The sequence below is a fragment of the Macaca nemestrina genome, chromosome 11, assembly GCF_043159975.1.
Source record: "Macaca nemestrina isolate mMacNem1 chromosome 11, mMacNem.hap1, whole genome shotgun sequence".
Lineage (NCBI taxonomy): Eukaryota > Metazoa > Chordata > Mammalia > Primates > Cercopithecidae > Macaca > Macaca nemestrina.
In genome coordinates this window covers 52,038,416-52,059,939 of record NC_092135.1, presented here as the reverse complement: position 1 = coordinate 52,059,939, position 21,524 = coordinate 52,038,416, and the positions used below count along the sequence as shown (strand labels likewise).

The 21,524-nt window shown below is 34.7% G+C and overlaps 1 protein-coding gene across 14 annotated transcripts in view; it reads right to left on the bottom strand.

Annotated features, from left to right (window-relative positions):
- Positions 1–21,524, bottom strand: part of LOC105493237 (polypeptide N-acetylgalactosaminyltransferase 13) — a 623,722-nt gene that overhangs the window by 221,453 nt on the left and 380,745 nt on the right. For all 14 annotated transcript variants that reach the window (XM_071072791.1, XM_071072792.1, XM_071072778.1 and 11 more), the window contains 3 exons: positions 4,586–4,752; positions 3,884–4,091; positions 1,027–1,197 (listed from right to left, as the gene is read on the bottom strand). In XM_071072791.1, the coding sequence (XP_070928892.1) occupies positions 1,027–1,197; positions 3,884–4,091; positions 4,586–4,752 (546 nt within the window). The remainder of the gene's footprint in view (positions 1–1,026; positions 1,198–3,883; positions 4,092–4,585; positions 4,753–21,524) is intronic.

Genomic DNA, 21,524 nt, shown 5'->3' with positions numbered 1-21,524 from the left:
CTCATCCCTTCAGTAGGTTACCAGACATTCTGGTTCAGATCATGGATTTTACATACAGTAAGTCTTCACTTAATGCTATTGTGACTTTAAGTGAAATGACAAATAAAAGGTCCTCAAGTAACATCCTTTAGTTCAATGTCCCTCCATTATAAAATTGATGACAGTGTTTTTTGTTATTTTGTTTAAAGTAGCAGTTTCCAAGAACCCATTTACAATGCTAAGTGAGGACTTAAAGTGTATGGTTTTAGAATGTTAGGGTATTTTTCTCATGTTCCAAAGGAAGGATGATTTGCCAAATTCATCTTTAAAGAATTAAACTAGTGAATACTTCCCCAAGTATTTTTCAGGAAATCAATTTTTAGTTTCAGGTAAGAGGTTCACAATGTGTTTAAGTATGAAGATGATACTTTTGTGTTAATAAAGTGGGTAATGCTTATACAGACAATTCAAGATGTATATGATTTTTTTTATTACAAGTAAGCTCATATTTCACTAATCAATATTTCAACTTAAGTAGTATTTGAAGTAATTTGGGGCAATAAACCCTTTGAAATTTTGAATACATTAAAATTTTCCAAATGGACCTATGGAATCTATAAGGAAGATAGCCGTTTAAACGTGATATATTTAGAATATTTAGCAAAACATTTTTGGCTATTTCAGTTTTGAGAACATTTCTATTATAAGCCATACACTTTAAGGTAAGACATACATTTACTTGAAGTGTCAAGGCTAGCACATTTCTGTCACACAGAAAATTCACAGTAAATATATTTTGAATATAAGAATACATAAACCTTCAAAAGATATTTAGCATTTTTGCCAATACTTAAGTTTGCTTATACTAATTTAAATTAGATTTAATATTGTCATTGATCCTTATATGATTATGTAAAGGGTCATAATGTATATGTATATTGAATAATAAGGATACGATTAAATAATTCAACATTAGAACAGAAATTTATAATATTCCTTAATTTTTATGGGAATATACATAATCTTCAAGAGAGATGATATACATACCTGACAGGTAATGTTCTGTCTCCTTTCCTCCTGTCCATTTCTCTTTGGGGAACAGGATACCAGCGGAAATTCAGTTTCCAGTTAAAACCCCCATAAGTCATGTCTGACCCAGCCATATATTCAAAAGTATCATCACTAATCACATCAATGATAGGGCAGACAACCGTTTTCCTGCAGAAAAATTAAAACCAATTTATAGACACATGATAATTAAAATGTTACATTATCTTCTCCAAACTGATTACAGTTGATATGATGAAATGTAATTATTTTGTTACTTTAATATGCCTTAGCTTCATTTTATCCTATTAGTCCATGGAATTATTTCCTTTGAATATATATTCCTTACAGTTTACTTTATGCTATCATTTGAAATCTAATCAAATACACTAATTGACCTTCAAGTCTATTTCCAAATGCATTCTAAGTACTAACTTAGCAAGATGAGCAGGGTCTATTTTTCATCAAACCTCCACCCACAGCATGATTAGTAGAGCTGCTTTGAGATTAGGTATCATTTTAGCTATAACCCATTGAAAAGCAATAGCATTCAGGGAGGGAAGAAGGGATGATGGCAAATTAGATCTGGTAGTTTGCATTTCAAGTAGGGTACGTTAGTTTAGAGAGTTCTGAGGACATCTTCATGGAGAAAACACCTACTAGGAAAAACAAACAAAAATCAACATACAGCAACAATAAAAATCATAATCTGTCAGTATAAGTAAATGTTTCCTATGAAAAATGATAGGGTCATGACAATTTCTGAGTAAAATGTCCTCAAATTGAGAGTTTACATTTATAATCTAGACAATAGCTTAAGATAGGGAAAGATAAGCAACTTCAATCTCTGGTGTTTTATCCTTTTTTTTTTTTTTTCTTTTTGAGACAGAAAAAAAACGTGAGCCACCGCACCTGGCCTATCCCATTTTTCTTAAAGTAAGAGCCAAAAGGTTGGTGTTCTTAATGGTAACTTTCTATGCTAGAAAATTTCATTTGGGAAAATCATTAGGTACACTTTTAATCCATGTTGTGCCTTATCTAATTCTTGATCTAACCCCTGTTCATTTATTTTATTATGGGATCAAACTTCTGTGATTTCCACAAGTAAACATTCAGGCCTACTCAAATCGTACTGGTTGTAGCTAATTCTGAAGACCAGAGTTGGTTTTTCATATTTGGTAGAAGGTAAATATACAAATAGGCTTCTGAATCATCTCCAGATATGAAAAGCACACAAATGTCCATTATTTACTTGTTTTGTAACACCAGTTTCACCAATACTCATTTTCAATTAAGGTCTTATATTCCACAAAATTGACCAGAGCTTCAACTTATCTGCAATCAACAAGACTCCTGTAGCCTTGGGAAAGCTTCTTGGTGACTCTGGACCCCAGAAAAATCAATATTTTTCTCACTTCCTTTATTAGATTTAATGATTTAACTTGTGAGGAGAAGAAATTAGGTCTAAAAACCTTGAACAGACTATTTAGGGTAGTTTTCAAATTTATAATCAGGACAAGATAATAGGGTTCATCATATGCAAATACAGTGTAATTATGTTGTTAGATCAAACAAAAAATAGCCTATGCATGACCATATTGAAATATTAAAAGCGCATTGAATTGAATATGAAACACGTGTGTAAAAATAAACAGCATAATATACCAAAATTTGCCAGGAAATTCATTTTTAAGTTCATTTTACTTTGTCAGTCTTATTGTCCTGTGGGTACTGCACAATACACAGAGTGGAAAAATGTTATTAGCCATGTACAACACTCTATGGACTAAAAGGTTCCTACCGTTTTCTTCAACTGTTGTGCTTCATTTTACTGACAGCTTCCATCCATCTTCCTGGCAAGTACCAAATCCTGCTGTTTAAGTGATGTGGCTGGACTAGCTCAGACTAAGTAGTTCCTATCTGGAGTGTCTAATTAAAAATGTCAATTCTAGAAGGACTTTTCTACTATAAATGAAATAACTATGCAAGTAAGGTGTTATGTAATGTTTTGTTATTGTATCAGATAGCATTCAATGTTAGTTATCTTCATTAGGTATTTAGAAATTATACTCTCTTATCACCAGTGTTTATAAATAATTGCAAAAAGAACGCTTGTACTTCATCAACAACAGAAGGAACTGCAGGTATGTATAAGGATTCTTAATTTCTATAAAGTGCTATTTATTCAATTTTCCAGATTTCAAAATATGTATGTATAAGGTGACAATATTGTTGAAATAATTAAACATATTCTTATAGCTGTGCTCTTACGTTTCCTTTTTTTAATTATAATTATTTTCAGTGCTGTGTGTGTGCATGTATGTGTGTGCATTTTTAAGACATTCCAGGTGAATTTGAACTAGACTGACTAAGGGTGCTCGTGTAGTTTAGAGAACACTGGCAGAGAACTGGAAAGAGCTGAATTGTTCCCAGCACTTCCAATGACTGGAGCAAGTTAGATGTAGCTCCTTAGTTCCTCCCCATTATGAGTTATAGATAAGAATATCTACAGTACTTACCTCACAGGGTAGTTGTGAGAACACGAAAAGGTGCTTTGAAAATGTGCTTTATAACACAATTATACTATTTTAGATTATATTTAATTCCTTCACCTAAAAAGTAATTTAACATGTTTTTTATAACTTGAATTGTTTCACTATTTCTTAGTCAACTATCTATGTCCAGCATGAATACAGCAGTCTTATTTATCAAGCAAGTGGGAAAACCTGCTTTTAAGAAAAGCTATAAAATAAGCCTTCTAAAAATAGGAACTTGGAAGACAAATTCTGATGGACATCTGGAACTGTCCTAAGAGGTTCAGTCATAACCCAGGCAGACATAACACATAAATTCTTACCTGTCTTCCTTTATTCTTGCCAGCAAAGGCTCCAGCCATCCTAACGTGCATTCACAGTGTGCATCAAGAAAAGTTATGACCTGCCCTTTTGAAGCGGCTGCTCCTCGAAGACGGGCACGTATTAACCCAGAGCGTTCTTCCATCCTAATAATTTTTACTGGCACTTCTAAATTTTTCACGTAATTCTCTAATGTCAACTTGAGAAAATCTGTAACATGTAAAAGAATTTATAAGAAACATTTTTGAAACGGTTTTAAGAAACAGCAGAGATACTACCAAGATGGAAATTCAACACACAGAAATGGTGGCCAATTCCTATCAGTATTTTTTGCCTTAGATATAAAATAATAGAGATTTCATTAGTTAATTAATGTCATGTATCCATAAAATCACATGAATGCTCAATAATATAATCAATTGAGTTGGAAAAAAAGATATATTATTGAAAGTCATTTTAGCTGAATTTTTAGGTTAGTAAGAACCATATAGAATCATGAGAGAAAGTGAAAGAATTAGTTATTTGCTTCTAGAGTTGGCATTAATGAGGTTATTGATGAGAATTTGATAGGCTATGGCAAGGTTAGTAAAATTATAATGCAAATATAGATAATTGCCTAGTTATCTTTTTGGCTATAATAAAGCTTTCTAATACAAAAAACAAACAAACAAACAAAACAAACAAACAAAAAAAACAGCTTGTACCTCTTTCACTGGCATCATCTACCAAGATGACCTCAGAGAGTAGATAGTGTGGGGAACGATTTATCACACTGTAAACAGTTCTAAGGAGAGTGCTCCAAGCTTCATTATGAAACACAATGACTACACTTGTGTTTGGAAGTTCATCAGGGTAGACTTTTGTCTTACATCTGAAAAAGAGGAAAGAAGAGGGATCTTAATAAATGCATTTTTTATCCTGATTATTATAAAAAGAAATATCCATAATAACACAACTTCAAACTTGAAAGCCCCTTACTAAGGAAATGTTTTATGAATATCTAAAATCATTTCCCTTTTATAAGTGCTATGAGTAATCAGTTGGCATTCTGAAAATTAAATATGCATAATTACTAATATTTTTATTTTAACTCCTGCAGAGAACAAAGCAGCATGATTTCTACAAGTCTAAGAAAAACCTAAGAAATATAAAATAACATTCTGAAACTTTTGATAAAAGACCTGTTACAACAGGTACAAAGGAGTTCATTTAGTAAATATAATTTTATCCTTTGTTAATAAAAATGTATAACTCAAGAAGTCATAGGAACACAAACAGACACGGGCCCAAAGGATTTTGAAGTATGTAAAACAGATTTTTCTGTTCTAAATCTAGTCATGTATGCTTTTAATTCCGTTTGAGGATGCTATAAACAATATCTACTTCCAAGGAAAGATTTAGGTTTCCTTTAGATTCAGAATCTACTAAATGCATCTTGGCCTCTAAAATTTCCTTATGTTTTGGAGATCAGGAAAGGGAATGGACTACCAGCACTTCTCAAATTTTAATGTGCACAGTCATTGATATGGAAGTGCTGGGAAGGTAAGAGCTTGTTCCCTTTAAATGACATGGAAGCGGGGAAGGGAAGTGCTGGGTAGAGGAAGGCGTGGTCCCTGGCTAGGGCTCCACCCCGACAGACTCTGGGTGAGGATGGCATTTCCTGCCCAAATGTTGCATTTCCCAAGACCACCCTGGCCTGCCATCCTGTGCCTATAACCAGCCCCCACCCCCCTCCATTTCAGCATCACCTGGAGATTCATTCAAATGCAGATTCTAATTCACTCGGTCTTGGGTGAAGTTTCTGCATTTCTGAAAAGCTCTGAGATGATTTAGAGGCTGCTGGTCCCTGGTGCACACTGATTAGTAAGGGGCTACACCATAATTATTACTAGTTTTAGAACTTAATATTTTGAAAAATGTTTTTGACACCCCCAGACTCTAGAAGGCAGACACACAAGCTGCTGGACGTCCAGAGGAGCAGATCTGCCCAAGAAGACACAGACAGCTGGATGAAACAGACAGCTGGATGAAACATTCAGCTGGATGTGGAGAGGAGCACGTCAGCGGAGGAACGCACCGGCAGCTGGACATAGAGAGGGATGCACCGACAGGCATCGGCAAGTCAGCAGGCCATTGACCAGTGGGGGCAGGCAGAATTTGGCTGGGGCAGTCAGAGGAGACAGCACAGGACGCTGAGCTGCCTAACTCCAGGGGAAAACCTTCTCACTCCATCCCCTTTCTGGCCTCCCTCATCTGCTGAGAGCTACCCTTCACTCAATAAAACCTTGCATTCATTCTCCAAGTGTGATCCGACTCTTCCGGTACACCAAGGCAAGAACCCCGGATACAGAAAGTCCTCTGTTCTTGTGACAAGGTAGAGGGTCTAATTGAGCTGGTTAACACGAGTTGCCTATAGACGGCAAAATTAAAAGAGCACACGGTAGCACGCTCCCACTGGGGTGGAGCTGTAAACATCCACCCCTAAACACTGCTGTGGGGTCGGAGCCCCACAACCTGCCCAGTCCGCCCATATGCTGCCCTAGAGATTTGAGCAGAGGGGCACTGAAGAAGCAAGCCACAGCCCCATCACACGCCCTGTGAGGGGGACAAGGCAACTTTTCCCATTTCAGCATCACCTGGAGATTCATTCAAATGCAGATTCGAATTCACTAGGTCTTGGGTGAAGTTTCTGCATTTCTGAAAAGCTCCGAGATGATTTAGAGGCTGCTGGTCCCTGGTGCACACTGATTAGTAAGGGGGCTACACCATAATTATTACTAGTTTTAGAACTTAATATTTTGGAAAATGTTTTTGACTTTGCTTATAAATCCAGAGAAGTCCAGATTTTTCTTTTAAAGTAATCAGTCAAGGTACACTTGGATCAATGATATGTGTGGTGCTGTAGGTGGTGAGCCCAAATTTAACAGGCAGGTGTTTGTTGCTCCCATCACCTTGTCAACATTCAGGCATTTCTGTCATGTCATTTTAAATCAATGTGATTACAGATTATAAAAAAAAAATGTCAAAAGGTTTCTGGAGCAGTAACAGAAGTGTATTCACCTGAGGTTATTTTTCATGTAAAATATTCTGAAGAGCTAGATAATTAACACAATAATATAAACTGAATCAGATACCTCTTGCTACTTATGACTGGCTTAATGCATGACACAACACAGCATTGTTGAAATTAGTTTCCTTCACAAGGGAGTGAAAAAAAATACAATAAAATGTGGAAGATGAAGGCATATAATAAATACTTGATTGTGTGCCAGTTAAGATCTTCATTATCTTTCAAAACCATCTAACAGATCACCTAGTCAATAAAGTCTTCTGTAATATAGCCAGCTAAAAATGTCCATTTACCTCAATTACAACATTTTCCAGCATACATTTACTTGAAAAAGATTTATTAAGCATCTAGAATATAAAAGATACTGTGCATATAGGAAAATAAACATGTAAGGCATGGGAAAAGTAGTTGGATTTATTGTCATCTCTTTCTCTTCTGGAGGCAAGATTCAAAAGGTTTCCATGAACTTCATCATTTGACTTGTATCTCCAAGTAGCTCATCACGAAATAAACTTAGAAAGTCATCTTGGTAAATGAGAGGGTTTTCTCTACCATTTTCTTCAAATTTCCATTCTTCTGCCTCATTAAAAAACCTAATCACTTTCAGTATGCAAAGTCAAGAGTAAGGTAAAGATCATCATCCTCCTCGAAGAAGTATAGCTGGAAAAACAGGCTGAAAGCAGTCTAACAGCCAACAGCCAGTGGCTTCACTCAAGGATTACAGTCAATAAAGTCTACTCAGCATCATTTTTTAAAAAAGATTTTTTCAATCAACATTTTTTGTATGTTACACTAAATGCCAACAATTAAATAAATGATTAAAAATGTCAAACTAAAAGCAGATATTTCGATCCAGCATCTTAAAGTATTTTTATCAAGCTTTACTTTGTGATTAAAAAAATTCACTCACAGGCCGGGTGCGGTAGGTCCCGCTTGTAATCCCAGCACTTTGGGAGGCCGAGACGGGCGGATCAAGAGGTCAGGAGATTGAGACCATCTTGGCTAACACGGTGAAACCTTGTCTCTACTAAAAATACAAAAAAAAAAAAAAAAAATTAGCCGGGCCCGGTGGCAGGCGCCTGTAGTCCCAGCTACTCGGGAGGCTGACACAGGAGAATGGCGTGAACCCAGCAGAAGGAGTTTGCAGTGAGCCGAGATCATACCACTGTACTCCAGCCTGGGCAATACAGTGAGACTCCGTCTCAAAAAAAAAAAAAAAAAAAAAAAGAAAAAAAAAATCCACTCACAAATGAATACAAAGTTAGTATTAGTATTCATTTTATGTGTCAAAGTTATAGTGAATTAGTTTGCTGTTAATGCAGCTATCATGTTTACTTATGGCAAACTTCCACTGTCATTATTTAATGTAGCATAAAAATAAAATACGGCTAATATTTTAATTAATTCTTCCTCTTCTTCCTATGTAAACAGTCATTCATCAAAGGGTAAAAAGATTCAGTTATGAGGGATGAATAAGTTCTGGAGATCTAATGCACAGCATGGTGACTATAATTAATAATACTGTATTGTATACTGTAGTTGAAATATACTAAGAGAATTGTTCTTAAGAGTTCTCACCACATCAAAAAAAAAATCATAAAGATGTGAGGTGATAGACATGTTAATTTGATCATTTCGCAATGTTTAGGTGTATCAAAACATCAAGTTGTATACTTTAAGTATACATAACTTTTAGTTGTCAAATATACCTCAAAAAAGTTGAATAAAGTCATTCAGCAAAGACCCCTTCTGTGCTATTAATCTAAAGTGATACAAATTAGTTATTTTCTACATCAGTTTATCCAGTTATCCTAAATGCATAGATTTACGTAAGCAAGAGTTATGATCTTCATTACTTCTGAGGAATCTGTGGTGCAATGAACTGGTATCATTGTCTGTATTTTACCAAAGTTAATGTTCCATCTATGGGAAGATATACTATGATTTTATCTACTGTTAGGAAAGAAAAAAATGTGGTCAAATTATAGCACAATGCTCTCTTATCACTAGAATCTATTTCATACTTAAATAGAGCTTACAGAAAAAGTTTTTAAATGAATTTGGACATAGATTTCTATCAATATTGTCATGCTTGACTTATGAATCAGCCACATCATTTTCCTGTGGATTTGAAGTTTCTTCCATGTATTTAAACTTTCTCCGGCTTTAAATAGTATTGCTTATCATATGAGGGGCAACCATTTAGTATATAACTCAAGAAGTCTAAAACAGTATCAACCTCTTGTGGATATCTACCTTGGTACTATAAAGTCCTGCTTTTTAAAGTTTAAGGTGCAAATGAATTATGTGGGGATCTTGTTAAAATGCAGATTCTGATTCAGTAGATCTGGTATGAACTCAGGATTCTACATTTATAACACCATCCTTGGTGGTGCCAACACTCCTGGTCCTTGGTTGACATGATAAGAAAAAAGCCATATAAATCAGTCAGCTGTTGATCAGCAGGCAAATGTAGGATTGTAATGATGCCTCCAGTAACAAATCTTTGTTTAATCATATGAAATTTAATTCTTGATGTTCTTTTGTATCTTGTTCTTTTCAGACAATAACTTTTGGTTCTAATAGTGAACCATAATGTAATCTTTTTGAAAAAATAGTGAATGACAATTAAACTCAATACACACAGTACAAAGAGTACACATAATTTAGTTGAAACAATGACTATATGAACAGCTATGACCATGTTTGTAAAACTCATGCTAATTTCAGACACTTAAAATGAAAAAACTGCACATCTTAGCACATGTGAATACAATAATTTCTTTTGTTAGATAAGAAAATGCATTTAAAGTTCTGTGTAGTTAAAAAACCTTTAAAATAAACTATATTATATGTTACACTATATATTATAAATATCTAATGTTATAATATTTTATATTATATATATTTATATATATATATAAAGCTGGCAGAGTTTTTAACTCACTGATATTTCCAGAAACAATTCAAAACAAATAAGAACAACAACATAAACAAGGAACAAATGATGGAAGTGGGGATAAGTACTTCAAATAGAACAAATTGATAGAACTTGGCTAATAATCTATTCTCCCTGATACAAGACAATTTGTTCTTTGTGATATTAGAAGGATAATTTCACCACTTTTCATCTCAGTTTTTATATCTTTTGCATAATCAGATTAAGGTAGGCAAGCTCAAAGGTCTTATCTGAAATGGATAGTAGGCATTGTTTGGTATACACTGCAGAGTAAAGCTCATAATCTCCACATGGTGGAACTGGAAAGGACTTTCAAAGTTGGCTAATTCAAAGTTTCATTTCACAGAATACAAGTCTCAAGCTGCATACTTCTTTCAGTACTATAATAAAGTAATAATAATGTAACAAAAATAATTTAGTAATACTAATGATTTCTGCCTGAAATTCTTTTATATGCTATATCAAAAGTTTTAAATGACATTAATTGTAAAAAAATTAACTGGAAAAATTAGGAACAAATAAAGCATATTAAAATGTGCCAAAATCTTGCATTCAAATGTATATATCATTATATCAGATAGGGAAATATCGATTTCCCTAGGATCACTTCATTAAAACTAAGCATAGAATGTCAGCTTTAATTGAAATTATGTATATTTAGACCAAATAACTCTTTTAGCAACATGTCTTATGAAGTTATTATTTGTTTTCTTTTACATAAACATCTAAATGGGATTAGCAAAAATTGACATTATTGTGGTGCACAATGTATATGTAATTAACTTTGAGAGTAAAAGTGGCAGATGGCAATAGCAATTTTCATCAATTTGAAAGGAATACTTGTTGTCCAAATCAAGAACCTGAAATCTGGTATTCCAGTGAAATCATAAGCTTTATCATGGCAACAGTGAACACTATATTGACATGCTGAATTTGTAATACTTGCAAGGAAGTGAAAGTGTATTTTTTTTAATTCTATGATAATATATCTGTGGTTCTTAATCTTGGCTGGACATTGGAATTATCTCATGAGCTCAAAAAACTATAGGTGTGAGAGTTTCTATCACAGAGATTATGATTAAAGTGTCTGAATGTGTCTACAGGTGAAGATATTTTTTAAAAATCTTTGGAAATTCAAATGTGTGGCCAAAGTTGAGAATGGTTACTCAAGTACTTTACCGTAAGGATAGACTTTTTGAAATATGTAAAACCTTTAGGCTTACGTCAACATTTTAAAATATGATGCATGAGGTTAACGTCTCTCTTTGTGTTTCTATCGTATAAAAGTAAGATTACTTTTATGTCATATAAAAGCAAGAAGACATTATTTACTGTCATGAAAGCAGGGAAAGTCATAAAGTCTTCTCCACTTCTTTTACAATCTCTTCTGTCATCTGGATGTACACTAATGCTGTATAATGGTCTATTAGCTGTTGATTTATAAATATATAAAAATAAATCCAGCTGATCTACTTTGGAGATAATATGGAGGCAGAATCATGTTTCCAATGTCTGTAACATAGCAATACAGTGAAATAGTATTCCTATTTATCACTTTTTCCCTAGGCTATGCACACATTATGGAAACATAAACTGTTACAATTTGATTTTATCCTTCCAAAACAGTATTGATGTTTTCAGATAAGCTACAGAAAACAACATGCCACATCAGAGAAATAAAAATTGACTGTAAGATGAGAATGTGAAATCACAAAGGATCCATGATTACACAGTGATTTAGTTAGACACAGTCCATTCAGGACTCCAGACAAAGGCTGTCAACACTGGAGTTTGCATGACTTGTTGGATTGCTGCTCATTGAGTCAGTGGTTGCCTTTTACTACCTCAGTCAATGATGATTAATAACAGTGATTAAAATAAATACTTGCAACACAAGTCCTCTATATATTTTTAAGAGCTAAGAGGATTGCAGAATTCTGTGTGGTTTCTGTGTTTCCCAATCATTAACATTCATATTCACAGAGAGAAATTTCATCATTCTCCCATGCATCCATGCAAAGAAAACTTGCGCAACCAAAAAGTGGTTCTTTCATAATAATTGAGCAGCTTGGGGCCTGAAGTAAAATAAAGCACTAAATTTTGCATGGGTTACTATGTGTTGGTTTATATTTAGAATGTGTTAAATCTTCCAAAAGTAAGTTCCTGTGCCATAATTACTTGAGTAATTCAAATTTTTAAAACAATCAGATTGGTATTCTTCTGCTACAAACATCTTTATTTTAAAATCCAGGGAGATGCTGTACTCATCTTTAGTGTATTTGCTATCTGATCAATTCTTTGCTTCTTCTGTTTTCTTCTAATTATTGGTGGGGATGGAGTGAGAGGGTCATTGGGAAGGATGTACTTCCAATGCTCCCATACTTCCTGGCTTCTATTGGAAATATGTCATAGGAATCTCAGGTGGGACATAGCAGTGCTGGACAAAATAGGAACAGGAAGCCAAGGAATTTCTCTACTCTTCCCTAATCCCATATTAGAATATACAGCCCCCTTCCCTGGCCTTGTACCTTGTATATGCCTAATCTTTTACTTTTTTATACTCTTTCACAATAAATCTGTTGAATCCAGTAGACTAGGGGATTCTTAAAAAGTAGAACAGAAGGAAGGTTCACCTTATTTATCTCTGCCTCTCCAGAATCTAGCATTCTGCATGTTACAAAAATATTGTTAATAAGTGGTCGAATGGATGAAAGTTTCACAATAAGGAGTCATATTGTATGAATTATCAGATCAACTCCCCAGTCATATCTCTGCATTATTACAAGATGAAATAGAGGTGTAGAAATACCTTTTTAAAAAACTTTTTTTTCATATCTTCAAATGATTTTGTTTTTCTATAACCAGAAATGAGCAAAAGATAGAGAAGGGAAAGGGAAAGATTAGATGAAAATGAGTTTGCTAGTCATCCAATTATAACACATTCCTCTCAAACCTCAGTAACATAATTACTATTTGGACATATTGGAGAAAGATCTGTGTCTGGAAAACCTGTAGTTGCCTCCCCATTCTGCCATTTAAAATCTGTGACTAAACTTTCTAAGCTTCAGTTTTGTCATCACCTAAATTAGAGTAAAACTGCTCTGATATCTACATTGCAGAAGTTTGGAGGAGAACATATGAAATTATAATGAAATGATATGAATGGAATTTATTATTATAATATTCTTATAGTATGAAGCACTGTACAGAATATTATAGATAAGGTCTCTAAAATTATTTGGGTCAGCCATGCTGCTGGTAGGACTCTGATCATTGCCATGGTTCTAGTATCTTGTATTTTATCTTTAATTTCTGTGGTCAAACTTTCATTTTATACTCATTATTTCCCAATAAATTTCAGTAATAGATCTGGTGACTAGACCATCTATGCTCGAGGGAAGCTTTATCTGTTTGTCTAGTGTAGCAGTATGGAGTTAGGGTCCTGCCTCTTTCCCTTTCAGCTCTTTTAAATCATGTGTAGCTCCTAATCCTAAATTTATCTGGCCTGCTGGTAGCTCTTCCTGCTTACTTACCTTAATCTCTGCTTACTTACCTTGATCTCTCTTTAATATTTTCAGCTGGAAGAACCCAGAAGATCATGTTTTGCCTGCTTGCTGAGATCTCTGTTTCTTGCCTGCTCCTGACCATCCATGAGCTATCTGCCATATTGCTCCCCTCCTACTAAGCACAACTGGGACTGTCCTCGACCACTTTCTCCACTCTATTGGTCTGTCTGGTTGCCAAATTTTGCATCTTGCCAGAGTTAGGCTAGGTCTCCCATCTATCAAGCCCTGATTTAAGAAACATCATAATACAAGAGGCAGTTATAAATGGCTAATATTTATGGATATGTTAATTATATAGCAGGCATTGTGCTATGTGTTTTATATGGATCGTGTCATTTGTTCCTGAGAACGGAGACTTCCAGCAACCACACAGATTACCTATCAGAACTATGATAAGGCTTAAAAGTAATAAATAACTTCATTTCATGCATCAAGAACTACTAGGAAATAAATTTATTCAAACAATAAACTGTTCAAACAGCCCCATTCTCAGGAGGGTAAGTTCCTCACATGGGTAAACAGCCTGTTTCCTAGGACAATTATATATTGCCTAACTAGACAAGCTGGTTGCTTATCAATTAACCTCCAGAACCTCCTTATTATGTCTACCCATCCCAAACTATTATATTATGTACTTTACCCAATACATTAAAAGACTTCCTTAAACTGCTTCAGTCCAGATTCCTAATGTCTACAAATACCCATCTTGGCCTCTCCTTTCTATGACTACTAAGACGTCTGTTAAGGTGGTGATCAGGAAATAAACTCAGTTTTCTTCTTCATCAGGTTATTCTGGTGGTCTTTTGTGGGGTTCACAGAAAAGATAATCCTTATAATATTCCTTAAGAACCAACTGTACTTTTTTTCTTTTCTTTTTTTTTTTTTTTTTTTTTGAGACGGGGTCACTCTGTCATCCAGGCTGCAGTGCAGTGGCATGATATTGGTTCACTGCCACCTCCGCCTCCTGGGCTCAAGCATCCTTCCACCTAAGTAGCTGGAACTACGGGCACACGCCACCACTCTCGACTTATTTTTGTATTTTTTGGTAGAGACAAAATCTGACCGTGTTGCCCAGGCTTGTCTGAAACTCCTGAGTTCAAGCAATCTGCCCACCTTGGCTTCCCAAAATACTAGTATCACAGGCCACTGCACCAAACCTAATTATACTATTACTCCCACTTGATAAAGAACCTGATGTTCCAATCAGTTAAGTAACTTGCTTCTATGTAGCGGAGCTGGGTTTCAAACCCATGCAGTCTGATTTAAAATGTTCTTTCCTGATGGGATAAAGTTTTTTACTAGTTCAGATAGTGTTTCTGATAACAATGGTAGTTATATCACCGTCCTAAGCCACATGGTAAATAAAGATGGTACATTATTTTTGTCGCAGTATACGTTAATGGAAATAAATAGGACTTAGATATAAAGAAGTCTACAGTGATTATTAGAGTGATGATGATTTTAAAGTCTAAAGCAGTAACTGTCCATCAAGGCTTGGTGCCTTAAAGCATGAAGGTTAACAAATGGGAATAAACTTATGGACACCATGAGAGAAGCAGAACAGAGTAGAACATTGACAATCAGGATCAATACTATTAACTTTAGAGACTGTAAATGTGCTATTTACTAGTTGTACTTTCATATCACAAAATATATTTAATAAGAGGTTGAATGAATGAAAGCTTCACAGTGAGGCAGGCATTGCATGAATTATTAGATCAACTCACCAATCACATTTCAGCATTGTTATAATTGGAATGTTATCTGAGATGGTCCAGGGCAGCATAGGCCTAGAGTTAGACTGGGCTTCTCTCTCTCTTTTTTCTTTTTTTCTTTCTTTTTTTCTTTTCTTTTCTTTCTCTTTCTTTCTTTCTTTCTTTCTTTCTTTCTTTCTTTCTTTCTTTCTTTCTTTCTTTCTTTCTTTCTTTCTTTCTTTCTTTCTTTCTTTCTTTCTTTCTTTCTTTCTGCACTCTGTGCTTCAGTTTCTTTGGTTGTAAAATTGGAATAATAATATTAACTACCTCGCAGAGTTGTGAGACAGGAGGCAGTAAATGTAAAGTAGGCCAGTGCCTAGAATATAGTATAACATGTATGTAAATTTATTACATGGTGCTTTTTTATTGTATATAGCCATCATTTTCTTATTTGAGTTTTTACAAATCAATAGAAAAATAAAACCAAACAAAATTGGTTAGATATTAGGTTAGTGCAAAAGTTATCATGGTTTTTGCCATTACTTTCAATGATAAAATTTCATTTTATCTTCCACTGCACCTTGTGGTTTTTACTAAAATTGTAGAAATAGAACTTCAAAAGGAATAGTCACCCCTTATAGACTTGTTTTGAAAAATATTTTGGTGCTAATTGAAGTTCTTTAAAATAATAAAACTTTTTTATCATTTTTGAATAAATTAAGTGCCTCACCAGAGTAGTAATGAAAGAGCAACCCAAAATAAAAACAAAACAAAACAAAATCCATTTATAAGAGCAACATCATCAATAGAAACATGCCGTCTTCTAAGGTGAGTGTTTTGAAGAGGCCCCCATGTCTTTAAATCATAAGCACAGATAGGTTATTTCAGAAAGTAAACATATTATTATTTTAACAACTAGCACTGGCAACCCACTTATGAAAGAAACTGCCTTTGACAGGAAGAATTTCTTTTAGGAAGGTATGTATTGCCAGGAAACCGAGGAAATAGCTGCTTTGAATGAGATAAGGGGTATATTTGCTTCATTCCAGGAGGGTAGGGGCTTAAGGTGGGGAAAACTAAAGAAAGGAGTAAAAAGAGACTATGATGAGGAAAGGAGCAAGTCAAATGATGTGAAGCTAAAAAGGCCAGTGAGCTCCTCAGTGCTGGTGTGATAGCTGGAGGAAATTGAAAAATGAGTGTGTCTAAAGTTCAGGTTTCACTATAATTTTGCAATACAAGCCCACTTCCTCTCTTATTGCCTACTAAATTTAGCCTATTAATACATGCATCATATCAGTAATGTCATGGCAATGTCATTAATTTGAGAAAAAAAGCCAAATTTAGTATCTGGATTGAACTGTGAGGAGCAGAGAAAGCAGTAACAAAAGCAGTCACAAAACACTTAAGTCTACCAGGGAATTGAATAAATCTTGCACGGCTCTCTGAACATCCATAGATAATTCTTCTGGGGTTTAGTGGACCTCATCTGGATTTTAACAGAGGGTACACTAGGCTGATATCTAAGTTATTTTTAAAAATAAAATGTCATGAATATAATTTCTATTAAATAAACAGCAATCATATATTACCACTGGAGTTATTTCCATAATGTCAATAATTCTAAAACAGCCTGTTTATCTAGGACATAAAAATGAAGGAGATAACTTACAGTATTGTGCAAGCAAGTTTTATATTCTTTCTATTGTGAAGAACTCTCTCAAATTTTGGAAATAAATGACAATAAAAGTAAAAGAACACCATTCAAGTAAATGTTGTGGCCTTTGTTGTTTTGGAACATGAATTTATGGGATTGTTCCCTTTATGTAACCTCTGAATATAATTCTTTCATGCTATTGGAAGTAGTTAACAATTAGTTGCCTAGAATAAATAAGTTTATTGCCTGTGATAATTATAATTAAAATGACTTTGCAACAAACTTCCTCCTGCAATTCATAAGTTAAATTTTTACTTTTGTTAGTAAAAATAACACTGGATTTTGTTGTCAGCAGGTCTGGACTCTGGTCTAGGCTTTGTTTCTGCTCTCATTTATGGTCTTATCCCAGTCAACTGACCACCCAGGTGCTCATGATTTTTACCTCTCTGAGACAATGAAACCACTATCCACCCAGGTTAAAAGCCAGAAACTTTGATGTTGACATTACAATGATGATGTTGACATCATGAATCAACAAATCCTTAAATTATTGCATGGAGTCAGTACAGTGCATCTGTGGAGTATTCTTGATCCAAAAATATATTCTCCTCATGGCAGACAAAAATGCAAATCTAAAACATCCACTCCTTTATTCAAATGTTTTTGATGACTCTTCTTTCCTAATGATAAAGTCTAAAGGCTCCACAGGATCTGCATCAGCTTCACCTCATGTTATCTTTTCCTTTCATTATTGCCTTTAACTCTTCAGCAATGTTGAACATATCAATGCTTCTTCAGGGAACAAAGCCCTCTCATGCTTTTAACTCTTTCTAGCTGTAGAATGCCTTCTATATGCAATGCTTTCTTTCATGCAGAACTCACATATATTACCCAAGATAGGCCTCAAGTCATACTTCCTCTCAGAAATCCTAATTTTCTCCAGTGGCATTCAACTATTCCCTCTCCTCATCTCCCAGTATATTTTGTAAATTTATTCACCTTTCCTTCTTATATAAATAGGATATTGGCCAATTAAACCCACTGAGAGGATGAAGTCATTCTGAAGTGTGTAGAAAATTCCTGATCATAGCGTAACTACTGTTTTCAGTGCAAAATCTGAACGATTCTCTGAAAAGATCTGTTTCCTCTTAGTATGTTTCTAATGAGACTTTTCACCCATAGAAATTTTAAAATTATGTATATACACATACACACACACACACACTCAGCAAGAGTTTGAGAATTTGTATATACTAAACATATGTTGGCTATGGGCCACACAATCTTGAAGAAAGATGTAGTTATTGATAATGAAACTCGAATTGTCAAGTGAAGCTCTGTATTCAGAGTAAATTAGGATGAGATATGACTGGAAGGAAGAGAGATGTGTCTGGTATTTACACATCATTAGATTCAGAACTGATATTGTGTCCTTAGTGCCAAGAAAAATACTAGGTTAAGAACAGCCCAATGTTGGCAAAGGACAAGAGCCTTGCCTGTGGTATACAGCAATGAGCACAATGAAGGGATACTATCAGATAAATTGATGGTATTTGTAGAGTTTGGTAGCAGGTAGTGAAACTGACCCAATTGTCCCATAAACTGTTCTATTTGATAAACATAGAAACTGACCTTTCTGATCTTAAAGCTTGAAACTTATATTTGTTTTATTTGAGTTCCTTCCTCAGGAAAGGATCTTCAGGCCTCTCAAAAAAAAAAAAAAAAAAAAAAAAAAAAAAAAAAAAAAAAAAAAAAAAAAGCATCAAAGAACTGAAACACACCAGATCACCACATCCTGAAAATGAAATTCCAGACCCCTCATTCATCATGCTTGTTTCCTTGCCCCTTCCTAGTTCTTGTTTCCTCACACATTGTTATATTTCTTCCCAGCTATATAAACCCCGAGTTTTAGTCAGTTAGAGAGATAGATTTGAGACTGAGCTCCTTGGTGGCAACACCCGATTAAAGCCTTCTTCCTTGGCAATATTCATCTTTTCAGTCATTGGCTTTCTGCATGGTGAGCTGCAGGTCCTACAGCAAACCTCTAGTGTTTCAGTAACAATAGCAGGGACCACATCCAGGGGACGATTTCAGGAATAGATCACAGTCCCAGAGAAAATAATTCCTTCATGGAGAAACAGGGCTTCTGATTTGGTTGCAGCAAGATATTCATACAAAAGTGTATGACACAGAATCAGTTCATGGATCACAGTACAACATGCGAACTAGAGCTCAGGACCAAAGTAGTAACCTAAAGAGATAGGGTCAATTAAGGTGTAAAAAGGGCTTGTTAACCCTTTCCCGTTTAGGAAAAAAAAAGTGCAGATCTCTGCCAGTGCTCACTTAATTTTACATAAACACGCTCTTTGAGGCTGAGGCAAATCTGACTGATTTTCAACATGAAAATGAAATATAAAAACTGTTCTTGGAGTTATTTCTAAACAGAACTAACATCAGAATCATCTGAATCATAAGAATCATCTATTTCAGAAAAATTGGATTCATCAAATGAATCTTCAGCCAACAAACTGTTTGAGAACAATGTTAACATCATACATACGAATGCTATGTTTTCTAGGATTTGACATTTACAGTGATTGAGAATTACTATATTTTGTAAATGGAAATACCACTACTAAAAACAGAATGCAATAAATAGAATGATGTCTATTGTTCCCAAAGTCAATATACTAGAGCCACGCAAATATAATAATAAAAGTGAGATATTTCGTGGCAAAGTTATCTCAGGGTAAATGCTACAGCCACAAGTGCCACTGGTGAGTATTGTAGAGGCAATTGGGAAATGGGTTAAGCTAGAATGAAGGCCACAACCAGCCTATTTTTGTGTGATTAGGAAAATGTGCCCCAGGTAGCCAGTGCAGTCCTGCTTCCACAAACCTAAAAGCAAATGAAGCCTTTGTATCCAAAAAAGGCACCCTTTTCTCAGTGAGACAGCCCCTCCCCACATCATCAGCAGAGTGCACCCACTCATTTCTTCAGCTGGTGTCTTTGTGCAGTACACACACTGGATCACTCTGCATGGATGTACTGAGCCTAGGAGTCCTTAAATCACCCTGACTACGAGAAGTGATATGTTCTGTTGCCAGAGGAACAGTTGCATCTTTAGATGAAGTGGAGCAGAAAGTCAGGCAGATAATTGCACTTTATTTGAGCAGGGTCAATGAGGAGAGTCTCTCTGCACACAGTAAAAAAAGTGGGCTTTGTGAGAATTTATTTTTTCTTTTTGCTAAGATACTTTTTCCATTTATTTCTATCTTTTTTTTTTAACTATATAGTACTATATACTAATGCCAATAAATATAAAATCAATATAAATGGTGTTTAATAATACTCTGAAATTGAACATCATGAATTTCTGACACTAAAGAAATGTTTTAAGGAACAACTACATTTTATTCTTGTGGCATAGAAACTTAAATACTAATTGTTATATTTACAAAAATGTTTTAAATCCATCAATAAGAACAATTAATATTGGTTTTGTGTGTAAAATAAGTTAAAAAAATTAAAGCAGAGAAATCATGTTGTTTTACCTACTAAAATAAAATTTTAAAAATATTAAATAGTAATTGCAAGGTTTAATTGCTGCTAAATTAAGTATCAATTAAAAACTATATGCATCATAAATTTATCTTCTTGCATATTTCTCCATGAACCGTTTTAAAGAATAAACATATTATTTTTTCTGTTTGTATTTTATTCTCATTAAGTACAATCATTGTTATAAATGACAATTATAGGCACATCATTTTGGGAGGAAGGGAGATTTGTCATTACATTCAGGGAAGCATTTTTTGACAAGAATGCAACAGAAGTAATATTGTGTACTTAGTGCATCAGAGAAGTTGACAGAGAATGTTGATTTGTGCCATTACTAATGTTAACTTTGATCACTTAAGGGGAGAATTTGCTAATTTTTCAATTTTTATCAAAATTTCACTCACTAGTTATATCATTATTGGAGCTCAGAAAATGATACACCAAAATAAAGGCTTCGTAAGAAAAGTTTTTCTCTGACCTTCTCCTGCCCTCCTGTCTCTGTTCACTCATTCTCCCCCAAGGCTAGCCAGAATCCCTCTTTTCCAAGGTGGGTCATAATAAACAGAACCCTGTTCCCCAAAGCCAGTCACAAAACCTAAAAATATTACTCTAACTCACCACCCTCTAACTTTCTGTGTAAAAATTGTCCATCAAGAAAATATTTGACCTACCTTGTTTAACTACAGGTCATAAGATTCCCATTCTGGAGAGGGTTGTGTCCCACACCCATAAGGAAGGACTGTTGCACAGAGAGGTAAAATTCTAGACAGACAGCCCTTGTTGGGTTTCCCCACTCAGTGTATTAGCATTGTATCATACCCTTTTTTGTCCAGTAATATTCTACACAGCTGTTCATACTTTGTTGAATCTAAGCATAAAAATGGACAATTTCCCCCATATCTTTGGGGTTTTATCCTGAAGGCTTCCATGTCACGTAAAACTGTGATACAATGAAACTGTATGACTTTTTTTTTTCATATTAATCTGCCTTTGTCAGTGATTTCCAGCAAACCATCAAGAGGACGAAGAAGTTTTTCTCTTGTACCTACATCATCTATTGATAACTATTTCCTTTAACAGATACCTTGTGCATGTATTTTTTCACATACTTGGAGCTGTATCTTGAGGGTAAATTCCTA